Below are 14316 nucleotides of genomic sequence, written 5' to 3' on the forward strand. Positions count from 1 at the left end.
ACAACTAATTTACAGTTATTTAGAATAAAAGTCATATATATAATAAAACCCTCCAATTAAGAAATAAAAACTTTAAAAACCACATATACAGAGAAAAAAATAAACCTATTAAATATGTAGCCTAATATCATTGCTGAAATTGACTTTTAAATTTGGTTATAAAATCTCATGAAATCAAGGCAGGGTGGGTAAAGATTCTCATTGTCAGGTTTTACTGCAACACCACAACTATATTGTTTTATCAGAATAGAGGCAGAGTTTTCTGAAACCAAATTTTAAAAATAGCCTACCATAGGGCTTCCCTGGTGGCACAGTGGTTGAGAGTCCGCCTGCCGATGAGGGGACACGGGTTCGTGCCCTGGTCTGGGAAGATCCCACATGCCGCAGAGCGGCTGAGCCCGTGAGCCATGGCCGCTGAGCCTGCGCATCCGGAGCCTGTGCTCCACAACGGGAGAGGCCACAGCAGTGAGAGGCCCACGTACCGCAAAAAAAAAAAAAATAGCTTACCATATCAGTCCTTTATCAGAGCATAGAAAAAATCATAAACAATGTTTTTATTGGTTTTATAACACATTACAGAGATATTCTTCAAATGGGTCTTTCATACCTCAAAATATAATTAAATTATTATTTTCAGTGTTACAAAGCTATAAAGTGCCTAGTGTGTAGTTTTATGGTGATCTAACTATCCAAGGAAAATCTTAAAATAACTATAAATCTGAGAGAATTGCTTGAATAGCAAGAACCTTGTTCTCAGGTTTTGATTTTCTCACTCAGCCTTTTCCATTTATTCACTACTTCTTATTCTGCTTTGAGTTGGTTATCAGATAAGTATAGATAGTACTTAAACTATCTTATGCATCTGTATATAGTTGAATAAAATATACAAGGTTCATGATAAAACAAGACATTTTCAAAATACTTTATAATGATTTTTGAGAAATTTTTGTTCCTTTCTGTGTGGGTGAGTAATGTGCTTTACTTCAGTTTCTAATTTTATAATTATCCTAAATTATAAGGAAATGTAAAAACTGCTTTTTCGACTTCTATGAGGAATGTTTTTGACTTTTAGTTTGTAGCACTTACAATTGAAGAAAGCTGTAGCATATAACCAAATATTGAGAGCTATGGATCATGCTGGGAACACTAGATATTATATGGTATTAATATTAATAATAATAGTAATAATGGGAGTATCGATGTGGCTTTAATGTGACAAGCACTGTGATAAGTGTTTCACGTATATTAATTCAGTTATAACGTTTATGACATTTTTTACTGTTACCTGTTTAAATGATGGCTAAAAAATTGAGGTCCAAAGTTAAACAACTTCACAGTCACAGAATTAGTAAATGGTGGAGCTGGGGTTTGAACCCAGATACTCTGACTTCAGAAGTAGTGCTCTTAACCATTCTGATACTTCTTGCTTTTTAAAGATTGAGCTGCTGATATGCTTGCTTTCAGAATATTTCTGTTGACCTGTCCTAAAGTTTCCTGATTTCTTTCCTGAGCTCTGTCCAGTCTGCTGATAAGCCAACTGGAAGAATTCTTCATCTCTGACGCCTTGTTTTTTGTTTCTAGCATTTCCATTTAATCTTCTTTTTTTGTACTTCCCATTTCTCTGCTGAAATTTTGCATTGATTCATGCATTTTTCCCATCTTTTCTATAGATCCTTTAACATATTAATTATAGTTCTGATAGTTCCAATATCTGGGCCAGCATCTTGGTCTGGTTCTGTTGACTGCTTTATCTCTTCACAATGAGTTATTTTGCTTGCTGTTTTTTGTGTTTCTTGAAATTTTTTTTTTTTTTTTTTTTTTGCGGTATGTGGGCCTCTCACTGTTGTGGCCTCTCCCGTTGCGGAGCACAGGCTCTGGACACGCAGGCTCAATGGCCATGGCTCATGGGCCAAGCCGCTCTGCGGCATGTGGGATCCTCCCAGACCGGGGCACGAACCCGTGTCCCCTGCATCGGCAGGCGGACTCTCAACCACTGCGCCACCAGGGAAGCCCCTCTTGAAATTTTTGATCAAAGCCTTGACATTGTGAGTAGAGATCAGTAGGTATTGAGGTAGTAGTATTTATGACTAGGAATAGGCATGCATCTTCCGACAGGCGATTAGGCCTTTTGTTTCCAGTATTCTTCATATGCATGTGTCACAGAAGTTCTCTCTTCATGCTCAATACACCCTCCCCCTGCCGAGCTATAGACTGCTGTTGATTGTTACTCAGTGTGAGGTTTGTGGTGAGGGCAGACGGGCATTCATTAACTTGACCAAGCCTCAGTCTTAGGCAGGCCCTGTGAGCCTGGGCCTCAAGGGTATGATTTTTGGTTTGTTTGTTTTTCTTTTGTTTGTTTGTTTTTAACATTTTTTCCTTCCTTTGGTGACAGCCAAAGTCTGTCACATTTATGTAGATGGTCTTGGGTGAGAGTGAGTTTCCTCCTCCTTCTTTGGTCAGAGCAAAACATCTGCTTTGTGTTGGTACAGGATCCTCTGCCCAATAGGATTTCCTGCCCCACCCCCCCAGTGGCTTTTTTTTAAAGCATGTATAGTACAAATCTTTAACATCACAAATAATATGTCGCTTCATGTATCTTGTAAGAACTTTATAATAATACACTTCCATTTCCTTCTATCCTGTGTGCTATTATTATTATTAATTTTTTTTTTTTTGGCTGTGTTGGGTCTTTGTTGCTGTGCGTGGGCTTCTCATTGCGGTGGGTGGGCTTTTTATTGCGGTGGCTTCTCCTGTTGCAGAGCACGGGCTCTAGGTGTGTGGGCTTCAGTAGTTGTGGTGCACGGGCTTTGTTGCTCTGTGGCATGTGGGATCCTCCCGGACCAGGGATCAAACCCATGTCCCTGCACTGGCAGGTGGACTCGCAACCACTGTGCCACCAGGGAAGTCCCTGCGTGCTATTATTGTCATACACTTCACGTTTATGTAAACCCTACAATACAGTGTTCCTATTTTGGCTTTATACTGGAGGTTAGCAAACCTTTTCTGTTGACAGCAGATAGTAAATATTTTAGGCTTTAAGGGTCATAGATCTCTGTCACAGTTTCTCCATTCTACTGTTATAGCACAGAAGCAGCCGTAGACAGTGTATAAGCAGATGAGCATAACTGTGTTTCAGTAAAACTTTGTTTACAAAAATGAATGGTGGTCCAGATTTGGCTTGTGGGCCATAGATTGCTCACCCTGCCTTAGACTGTCAGATATGTTTTTTTAAAACAGCTTTATTGAGATATAATTCATATACCTTAAGATTCTCCCATTTATTGTCTACTATTGAATGGCTTTTAGTGTAGTATTCACAGAGTTGTAAAACCATCAACAACCGTCCATATTGGAACACTTTTATTACTGCAGAAGGAAACCTTGCACCCCTAGCAATCACCCTCCAATTCTCTCATCTCCTGATCTGCCCCAATTCTAGGCAATCACTAATCTATTTTCTGTCTATATATATTTGCCTATTCTGAACATTTCATATAAATGAAATCATTTGTATATGATCTTTTGTGACAGTTTATTTCACTTAGCATAATGGTTTCAAGGGTTATCCATGTTCTACATGTATCAGTATTTCATTTATTTTTATTACCAAATACTATTCCAGCAGTGTGTGAGGGTTCCAGTTTCTCCACCAACACTTGGGATTATTGGGCTTTTTTATTGTAGTCATCATAGTGGATGTGAAGTTGTTTATCATTGTTTTGATTTGCATTTCCCTGCATTGTAGTTAATGATGCTGAGTAACTTTTCTAGTGCTGATTGGCCATTTGTATGTCTTCTTTCGAGAAATGTCTATTCAGATCCTTTGTTCATTTAAAAAAAATGGATAATTTCTCTTTTTGAAGAGCTTTAAGAATTCTTCATATATTCTGGATACAAGCCCCTTGTCAGATATATGATTGGCAGATATTTCCTCCCACTTGTGCACTGTCATTTCACTTTGTTTATATGTCCTTTGAAGCATGAAAGTTTAAAAATTTCAATGATGTCCAGTCTGTTACTCTTTTTTCTTTTGTTGCTTGTGCTTTTGATATCATATATAAGAAACCATTGCCCAATCCAAGGTTGTGAATACGTTAGCTTTTATGTTTAGGTCTTTGATCCATTTTAGGTAAACCCTTGTGTATAATATGATGTAAGGGTCAAAAATCATTTCCTGCATGTGGATATCCAGTTGTGTCAGTGTTGCAAACACTATTCTTTCCACCATTGAACTATTTTGGCATCCTTGTCAACAAACAGTTGACCATAAATGTGTGAGAGTTTATTTCTGAACTCTAAATTCTATTCCTGATCTATACATTTTTTCTTATTCCACTACCACATTGTTTTGATTTCTGTAGCTTTATAATAAGTTTTGAAATTGGGAAGTGTGAGTCCTCCAACTTTGCTTTTCTTTTTCAATATTGTTTTGGCTATGCTATATCTCTTGCTTTTCCATATGAGTTTTAAGAGCAGGTTGTCAATTTCTCCAAAGGGGTCAGCTGGGATTTTGATGGCAAGTGAGTTGAATCTGTAGATCAATTGATGAAGTATTGCCATCTTAACAGTATTGTCTTCTGATCCATAAACATGGATGTCTTTCCATTTATTTAGGTCTTCTTTAATTTTTTTCCAACAATATTTTATAGATTCCAGAGTATAGCTTTTGTACTTTTTTTTGTTAAATTTATTCCTAATTATTTATTCTTTTTTGATGCTGTTGTAAATGGAAATTTTTTAAATTCCATTTTTGTGCATCACATTATATAGGAATATAATTCATTTTTGTATGTTGATCTTGTATCCTGCAACCTTGCCAGACTCATTTATTAGTTCTAATAGTTTTTTTTTTTTTTTTTTTTTGCATTACGTGGGCTTCTCACTGCTGTGGCCTCTCCCGTTGCGGAGCACAGGCTCTGGACGCGCAGGCCCAGCAGCCATGGCTCACGGGCCTAGCCGCTCCGCGGCATGTGGGATCTTCCCAGACCGGGGCACGAACCCATGTCCCCTGCATCGGCAGGCGGACTCTCAACCACTGCGCCACCAGGGAAGCCCAGTTCTAATAGTTTTTTAGTAGAGTCTTTAAGATTTTGTATATACAAGATCATGCCATTTGCAAATAGAGATAGGTTTACTCCTTCCCTTCCAGTCTGGGTGCCTTTTATTTCATTTCCTGCCTAATTGCCCTTGTACACCCTCTAGTACAATGTTAAATAGAAGTGGTAAGGGGACGTTTTTATCTTGTACCTGATCTTAGGGGAAAGCATTCAGTCTTTGGCCACTAGTGATGCTGATGTTAGCTGTGGGGTTTTCATAGATGCCACTTATCAGTTCAGGAAGTTCCCTCTATAGCAAGTTTGTTGAGTGTTTTCATCATAAAAGTGTTGGATTTTGTGAAATGCTTTTCTACATCTATTAAGATGATTATGTGGGTTTTGTCCTTCATTCCATTGATATGATGTAGTATATTGATTGATTTTCATGTAGTTAACCAACCTTGCATTGTTGGGATAAATCCCACTTGGTTGTGGTGTATACTCTTTTATATATTGCTGAATTAATTTGCTAGTATTTTGTTGAAGATTCTTGTGTGTGTGTTTGCAAAAAATACTTGTCTGTAGTTTCTTTTCTTGTGGTGTCTTTTGTCTGATTTTGGTATCAGGGTAATGGTTATCTTATACAATGAGTTGGGAAGTATTCCTTCATCTTTTTTTTTTTTGGAAGAGTTTGTAAGGGATTGATATTTATTGTTCTTTAAATGTTTGGTAGGATTTACCAGTGAAGCCATCTGGGCCTAGGCTTTTCTTTGTTGAAAGTTTTTAAATTATTAATTTAATCTGTTTACTTGTTATAAATCTATTTAGATTTTTTTTGACCCAGTTTTGCTAGATTGTTTCTAGGAATTTGTTTATTTCATCTAAGTTATCTAATTTATTAGTTTATATTTAGTTGTTCCTAGTATTTTCTTATAATCCTTCTTATTTCTATAAAGTCAGTAGTAGTATCTCACTTTCATTGCTGATTTTAGTACTTTGAGCCCTTTCTCTTTTTTCTTGGTCAGTTTATTTAAAGGTTGTGAATTTTACTGATATTTCCAAAGAACCAACTTTTGGGTTATTGTTTTTTCCTCTTTTTTTCTATTCTCAATTATCTTTTAAAGATACTAAAATCAAGTTATTTTTAATATTTTTACACCTATTTATCATTTTCAGTGATCATCATACAAGGCTAAGTTTCCATCTGGTATCATATTGGACTTAAAGAACTTTTTATCCTTGTAGTTCAAATCTGCTGGCAGTGAATTCTCTCAGTTTTGGTTGTCTGAAAAAATCTATTTTATCTTCATTTTTGAAAGATATTTTGCTAGATATAGAATTTTAGGTTGACGCTTTTTTTTTTCTTTCAATACTTGAAAGACATTGCTTCATTGCCTTCTGCCTTGAGTAGTTTCTGAAGCAAAATATGCTATTAATCTTATCTTTGTTTTTCTGTATCCAATTTTTCTTTCTTTCTTTTTTTTGGTTGTTTTCAAGATTTTCTCTTTCTGTTGGGTGTTCAGCAATTTGTGAGGTATGTAGGGTTTTTCCCTTGCTAGTACTTCATTAAGCTTCTTGGATATGTGATTTGTTTTTTGTTTTTCATTAATTTTGGACAACTCTTCAAGCATTTTCTCTTTAAATGCTCTTTCTACCCTATTCTTTCTTCTCTATTACTGAGAATCCAAATACATGTATTTTAGTCTGTTTGATGCTTTGATAGGTTTTGAATGTTCTGTTCTTTTTAGGTTTTTTTTCTTTTTCATTCCTTTTCTTCTTTGTGTTTTACTTTGGATAATTTGTTTTGACCTAACTGATTCTTTCTCTCTGTGTCCTGTCTGCTCAGAAGCCCATGTATGTTATTTTTAATCTTTAATACTATGATATTTTAAAAGTTTTTATCACTTTCATTTGATTATTTTATAGTTTCTATCTCTGTGGAAAGTCTCTGTTTGTTCATAAATTTTCTCCAGCTTCGTACCACATCCTTTAACATATTAATCATATTTGTTTTAAAGCCCGTATTACAATCTAATCTCTGGGACTTTTCTGCCTCTGATTCTGTTGACTGTTTCAGCTCTTAACAATGGGTCTTATTATTTTGTTTCCTTGATCTTGTTATATGCCTTATAAATATTTATTGAGTGCTGGATATTATGTTTAAAAGAATAATAGAAACTGAGGTTAGTAGTATTTATGCCCAGAACTGTGCATGCCCTTTTTGTTTTGTTTTGTTTTGTCAGCATGGGGGTTTTGAACTTATCTGATCAATAGTGGAGCTGGGCTTTTGTATTGTGGTATATTGCTAGTTAATGTCAACAAGCCACAGACGTCACATTTTTCCAGAGGCTTCTACCACTTTGTGCTTAGTGTAGGATTTTGAGAACTGGAGAGTTTTTTCAGTGTTCTTGTTTCACTCTCAGTTTTCAGCAAGCCCTGCATACCTGTGCCACAAGGGAGTCTCTCTGTGCTCTTGCTTGACTCTCAGAGGTAGATTGCTGTTGTCTTTTACTTTAGGCAAGGCTTTGGGTGGGGAAGTGGGGGGATGAATATTTCATTCTCCTGTTGCAGCCTCAATATTAGGTAGGCCCTTTCCCCCTGTCAGAGTGGGTGTTATTAACGTTCCTGCCCCTTTCCCTACCCCTCCCCCCAGCCGTGTATCAAGGAAAGGAGCAAGGGTCCTGCACCTCTTCCAACAGCAGACCTTTGCTTTGTATCAGTGTAAGATCCCGGGCCCAAGCTGGCTTTAGCCTTGCCCCCGGTAGCAGATGGCTGTTTTTTCTGTTTCTCTTTCAGTGACAGCTGACCTTTGCTAGTCATCAGAGGGCGGACAGATGCCTATCCTTCTTTCAGTAGCAGCTGGGCTTTTCCTTTGGCAAGGGGTATGAGGGTTTCTTCTTAGATGCTTAAAAATTATCTTTAATGTTTTTCAATATATCATATTTTAATGTTGTCTTTTTAGAAGATTAGTTCCTGATGAGCAGAGGCTGGATCTTAGATTTTTAGAAAAGGATGACTACTATTTGGTTATTATTATAATATGCCAATGTGTTTGTTCTTTTCCAGCTTAGGTTTGATTTCCGACTCTTTTCACATGTTTTTCGATAGCACTGCCATTTTGGCTGGATTGGCAGCGTCTGTTATTTCAAAATGGAGAGATAATGATGCTTTCTCTTATGGGTAAGACTTTTTAAAAACATTTTTATTGAAGTATAAGAAATACAGAAAATAATACATAAAACTCAAGCTCAATGTATTTTCACAATTGAATACACTTGTCTAACTTGAACCCTTGAAAACTCCTCATGCCTCCTTCTAGTTCTTTAATACTCACTTTTCCGCTTTCCTAACTCCATAGGTTAGTTTTGCCTGTTTTTGGACAATATATAATTGGAATCTACAATGTGTACTTTTTTTTTTTTTTTTTGCATCTGAGTTCTCTTGCATCTTGATTTTACCAAAAATTTTCAGGTGAGTGTTACTAGATAGGGAAATTTCTCAACTCTTAATCTATTTTTTTGTTGTTTTTTTGTTCTTTTTTTTTTTTTTTTTGAAGAAAGAGGAAAAAGAGAAAGTTTCAGTATATGAAAATGGTCATGTTTCTTTATTTTTCTTTTTTGGTTGATATTTTGTTTACTTACTGTCTTCAGCTCTGCTTTTATGTAAAATACTTCCCCTACTTTTGCTGAATATGCACAATTTACTGAATATTTGGAAAGTGTTTTTATGCCGAAGGGGCTGGTCTCACTTCTGAGCCTAGTAACCTTAGAGGCAGAGTTTGCTTTTTGCCATCTCTGATTGGGGTCAGCAATGGAGTTTCCATTATTTGATTTACTCTGCCTGAGTGTTTTCTCTTTTTTTTTTTTGAGCTCATAGACTATTTTACAATGTAATTATATTTATGTGTAAATAAGTAACGCTCAGAACTAATATCCTCTTTCTCTTTCTCTCTCCCACCCACTTTCTCGTTCCTGCTCCCCCTCTCTCACCTACTTACTTATTGACTCTTGCCCTGTCTCTTCCCCTCCCCTCCCTTTCCCTTGTGAGTGCTGTCTTGCACTCCCTCCTTTCTTTGCTGTCTTTCCTATTTTCACTCCATCTCTCATTTGTCTCCCCATCCTCATACTCATTCTCTCCCTTTTACTTCTAAACTCCCTTCTCTCCTTTCCTGTTCTTTCTTTCTAGTTACTTGGGTCTGTGCTCATGGTCTTTTTCTCTCCCTCTCCCTTCTACTCTCCATTCTCTCTTTCTCCTTCCCTCATATCTTTTCTCTTATTCATTGCTTTCTCCTACTCTCTTCCTCTATGCTGTAGCACTGTATCACTAAGACTCTTTCTCATCCCATATTCCCCACCCCTTAACCTCTTCAGCTGTAGTTGTTTTTTTTTTTTCTCTCCCTTTCCCAGCCTCTCTTTCTTTCTTTCCCTGATTCTCCTTCCCTGTGCCCTTTCTTTCCTATGCAGTTCCTCTCATTCTCTCTCTCTTCCGTTCACATCCACCCTCTTACATGCACTGTCTCTTGTGCCCCTGGTTCTCTCTTCTACTGGTGCTCCCCCACTACTTCCTCTTTCTTTCTAGCTTTGCTTTTGTTCTTGAGTAGTTACACACTCTCTGCTTCTTGCACGTGCTCTTGTTCTCTTCAGATGTTTATCGAGGGCTCAATATGATTTGAATACTTTGCTACTTGTAATGATATAAAAATGAATAAGACATGCCGCAGAGCGGCTGGGCCCGTGAGCCATGGCCGCTGAGCCTGTGCGTCCGGAGCCTGTGCTCCGCAATGGGAGAGGCCACAACAGTGAGAGGCCCACATACTGCAAAAAAAAAAAAAAAAAAAATGAATAAGATACGACGTCTGCCTCGGAGGAACTTGTGGTCTGATGGGGAAACAGCTCTGTAAAAATCCTGTGATAACTATACATTATGTGACAAGTGCTAAAAGAGATACGTGAAATTCTGTGACAGGACTTGCTGACTTGGGGTATAACCCAAGTGATATGATTACTTGTAACATTATAAAAAGTGAGACAAAAAATACTTTTTATTTTTATAGAGCAAGAGATCCTGTTTATTTATAAATCCAAATAGCTCAAAAGCTCAGAAAAGAACCTATTCCATGACATTGCATAATCAAAAGACTCTTAAGTATATTTTGAATTACTAAAGGTTGTATGTGAAGTTATAGTTTTGTGTTGGAAAATTAGTAATTCATGCATATTTTACATAAAAAAATCTAATTAGAGTATCTTATTAAGCAATCTTCCTGGATAAACAGTAAATAACTATAAGAATTCTCCTCAATTCCTTAATTCTTAGGGTATCTATTGTTTTCTATTTAGAATGCATAATCTTCTGGTATAAAATAGTTTTTAGAAATAGCTTTGAATACCTTCAGTACCATAGCAGGTTTTACTGATTCAACTTCAACTAAAATATACGAGAGTAATATTCTTGACATTTTTTAATTTGTTTATCCTGTCTTCTCCTTATTTGCTTTCTTTTCTTTTGAGAAGGGAAAAATTAGGGGAAAAAAGCTGATGTAACATTTGAAACTATTAGTAATTGCTGTAGTAGTAAGTAGCAGCAGTAAATGTAGGTGCCAGTATAACAAAATGACACTGAGTAGGCTAAGCCAGTGATGAATCCCCAAACCCCTAATTCAGTATGATCAGAATAGCAGGCTGACTGCAACAGTAGAAACCATAGGCAGAATCTGAAAGGCAGCAAAGACTTCTCAGTATTTTTTTATGTAAAGTCATCTCTGTGTATTGTCACACTCCTAATTTTGAAATAGCAAAGCTAGAATAAAAGTAATACATATCTGATAGGTAGATAGATGCTTATGTGCATGCTTATATACATATGTACATATATTTGTATCTTTTTTGCCCTGGCTAAATAATCCAGATACCATCATACTAAATAGGCAATAGCACATTCATGGATCATATGTTTTAATTCCAAGACTCAGTCTGTTCAGGTAAACACAGTGTGTTTGGAAAAGCAAGTGTATCTAGATTTCACAAGTTTTTCATTGTAATCCTGCAGTCAAGTTTAGCAAATATATTAAACCTAATTAAAATCACTTTAGCCCAACAATTTATCAGAATTTATGGAGCACCTACTAAGCTAAGCATTAGGGACAAAAAGATGCCTGAAAAACACTCCTGCCTTTGATCTTGAAATCTAATGGAACTCAAGGACAAAAGGCTTTCCATCAAGCATTAGCTATGGGATTAGAAGGGTTGTATTATCTAGAAATTAACGTAGAAAGCTAGGAAGTCTAGCTTTTTGATGCTCCTGTTACATTGTTCAAGAACCAGAGTGATTAATTGCTGTCAGCACCCTTTAAATAATGTCTGAACATGTAAAACTGCCAAGTTAAAGTTGTTTTAATGACTTTAAGCTGAATATACCTCATGGAAAAATAAAATCTTTCCCCAATGCTTCACACAGGTAGGAAGCAGAAAGCTTCAGAAGTCCATGGAGAAAAAGAGAGGTATTTTAAAAATAGTTTAATTAGAATTATGTGAAGCTAGAATTGATTCTAAAAATAGGTAATTGAAAAGCTTTTGTTAAATTTATTAATCTTAGAAGAAGAGTGATAGAAATATAAATCTCAAGTTGTCTCTGGGATAATTCAGAAATAATTATATTTTCCTTCAGTCAAAGCTCCCCTTGCCAAAGATTTGAAAACTGAAAGGTACAAAGCAGAAAGCATAAGGAGTTCTTAGAAAAGAAGGAATTAACAAGTTATAAAAACCCCTTTTTCAGGGTCTCTTCTTCTGCTTTTTTATCTTTGTATCCTTCCTTCTTTGCCCACTTATCTGGTCCTGTTCTTCCTTCTCCACTGGCAGCTTGAGATTTACATTTCTGTGAAAGGTCTCTCTAAACCTACTTACTCTAAAAAGGTCTTTTGTAGAAATCTATATATTTTATGGCATTCTGCTGTTAAATATAACTCATAATAATTAAATTTATTTTCTCAATTTTATGATATATGTACAATAAAACATACTATAAACACTGGGACTTTGTTGGCTGCTTATAACTATATAGTATGGTTGAGGACCTCTGAATATATGTGAATTTGTGATTTGATTTAAGAAATAACTTAATTCAGTTGTTTACTTTGCTCTTCTTTAGGTATGTTAGAGCGGAAGTTCTGGCTGGTTTTGTCAACGGCCTCTTTTTGATCTTCACTGCTTTTTTTATTTTCTCAGAAGGAGTTGAGGTATAGTAGATAATAATTAGAGTCAGTAAATTATATTTCTATAATGAAAATGTTTACTAACTAAAGATACTTGTAATAGAACTATTTTTTCACACTATCATTATTTATTGAGGCCAGTCTTGGATTAGATAAAATATTATGTGTGTACAGGAGGAACTTATAAAGTAGTTGAAAAAATTATATTTGAAACTACTTCAAATTGAAAACAAATAATAGTGCTTTACAAGCTGTGAATGAAGTGTTGACACTTTATGAAAAGTAAACACACAATCCCTGTAGTGAGGTCTGTTGGAAGAGTTCTTAAGATAGAATGTGAGGATTTTGCCAATGAATCTTGAATGTTTTGTATATTAAAACAAGTAAAGAGAAAATTTAAAGATTAATCAACTTAAAATTAATGACAGTATTTTACGATTCTGAAGAAGGATGGTTTTAGTCCAAATGTTCATGCTTTTAAATGTATTTATTTAAGAATAATAACTGTTACCGTTTCTACAGTATGTGAGCAATGGTTTTATTTTTATTAACTGTTTTGGCAGATAATTTTTGAGTGATTTTAATTCTGAAAATAACTAAAAATTTTTTAAAATTTACCAGTTGATCAGTCAGAAATTATATCAATGCAATTTGTTTGTATTCTGTATTTTCTAGAGAGCATTAGCCCCTCCAGATGTACACCATGAGAGACTGCTTCTTGTTTCAATTCTTGGGTTTTTGGTAAACCTAGTAGGAATATTTGTTTTCAAGCATGGAGGTCATGGACATTCTCATGGCTCTGGTATGATGGTTAGAACGCTTTGTTTCTTCATTTCTGGTTTCTGTCATAGTCACTTTTGAAAATTGATAATTTTTAAAGTTGAACTTACTATACTGACTTTTAATAAAGAAAGTAATATGTTAATAGACTCATATTAATGTCTTCCTGAACAATCCTTCCCGCTTCTCCATGTCCCTCCCTCTTAGTGGCTTCTCAGAGTTGTATGTATTATCAGCTTGGTGTGGATACTTCCAGACCTCTGTAGCTCATCTGTTTAGTATGATACCATTTATATAAAACAAACAAATATCAAAACCACAGTACAAATCTAGTTACTAAAAAGTTACAGTGTATGGGGGTGTGAAATTTATCATACGATCTGTCTTTGAGATCATTCCACCTGGTATCCATCAGTGTACCTTCTCTTGTTAACAGAAACACAAAACTCCATGGTGTGGGTTACCATGGTTTATTTAACCAGTCTTCTATGGATTTAAGTCGTTTCTTGTTTTTCGCACTTACATATGAAGCATATCCTTGTGAACACATGCAAGTGTTTTTCCAAAGCTGTGCTATCCTATACAGTAGTCATTAGTCACATATGACTATTTACGTTTACATTAGGGTTAATTAAATTTAATAAAATTAAGAATTCAGTTCCTCAGTTATACTAATGACATTTCAAGCGCTCAGTAGCCACATAGGGCTACCATTTGGACAGCAAATGTAGAAGATTTCCATCATCACAGAAAATTCTTGGAATTGCAGTCTGCTGGAATATGAGTAGAATTGCTGGAACACAGGATATCTAGTTTGTAGTTTCAATAGATGTTAGCAGTTTGCCCTCCAAATGACTCATTCCCTTTTACCCCAGCAAAAAATTCAAGTACTAGTATTCTTTCACCCATATCAAAACTTAATATTATGGGTTTAAAACCATTTTGGTGATATTTTGATAAAAATGGTATCATTTTATTTGGTATTTCTTTGCCTAGTAGTGTGGTTGAAAATCTTTCTGTATGTTTTTAGGCCATTCAGATTTTTTCCTTTTCTGGAATTGTCCCTTTTTTGTTTTTGCCTGTTTTTCTTATTGTTAATCCCCTTACAAGCATTTTTAATGTATTTTGTATACTAATTCTTTGTTTTATGTGTTGCAAATATCTTTTCCCAGTCTATGGCTTGTCTATTTAAGCTTTTATTTAGGGGTTTTTAACTTGGATATAGTCTAGTTTTTCTGTCATATATTTTGTGGTATGTTTTCTGCTTTGTTTAAGGAATTTTCTGTCCCT

At 35.5% G+C, this 14316-nt stretch overlaps 1 protein-coding gene across 1 annotated transcript in view; it reads left to right on the forward strand.

The window, feature by feature from the left end:
- The window catches only part of SLC30A7 (solute carrier family 30 member 7), a gene marked incomplete at both ends in the record, with an annotated part of 73253 nt that overhangs the window by 5659 nt on the left and 53278 nt on the right, over positions 1-14316 (forward strand). The window contains 3 exons of the mRNA XM_079698055.1: positions 8103-8216; positions 12183-12270; positions 12922-13048. Coding sequence (XP_079554181.1) covers positions 8103-8216; positions 12183-12270; positions 12922-13048 — 329 coding nt within the window. The remainder of the gene's footprint in view (positions 1-8102; positions 8217-12182; positions 12271-12921; positions 13049-14316) is intronic.

The sequence above is a fragment of the Hyperoodon ampullatus genome, assembly GCF_949752795.1.
Source record: "Hyperoodon ampullatus genome assembly, chromosome: 2".
Lineage (NCBI taxonomy): Eukaryota > Metazoa > Chordata > Mammalia > Artiodactyla > Ziphiidae > Hyperoodon > Hyperoodon ampullatus.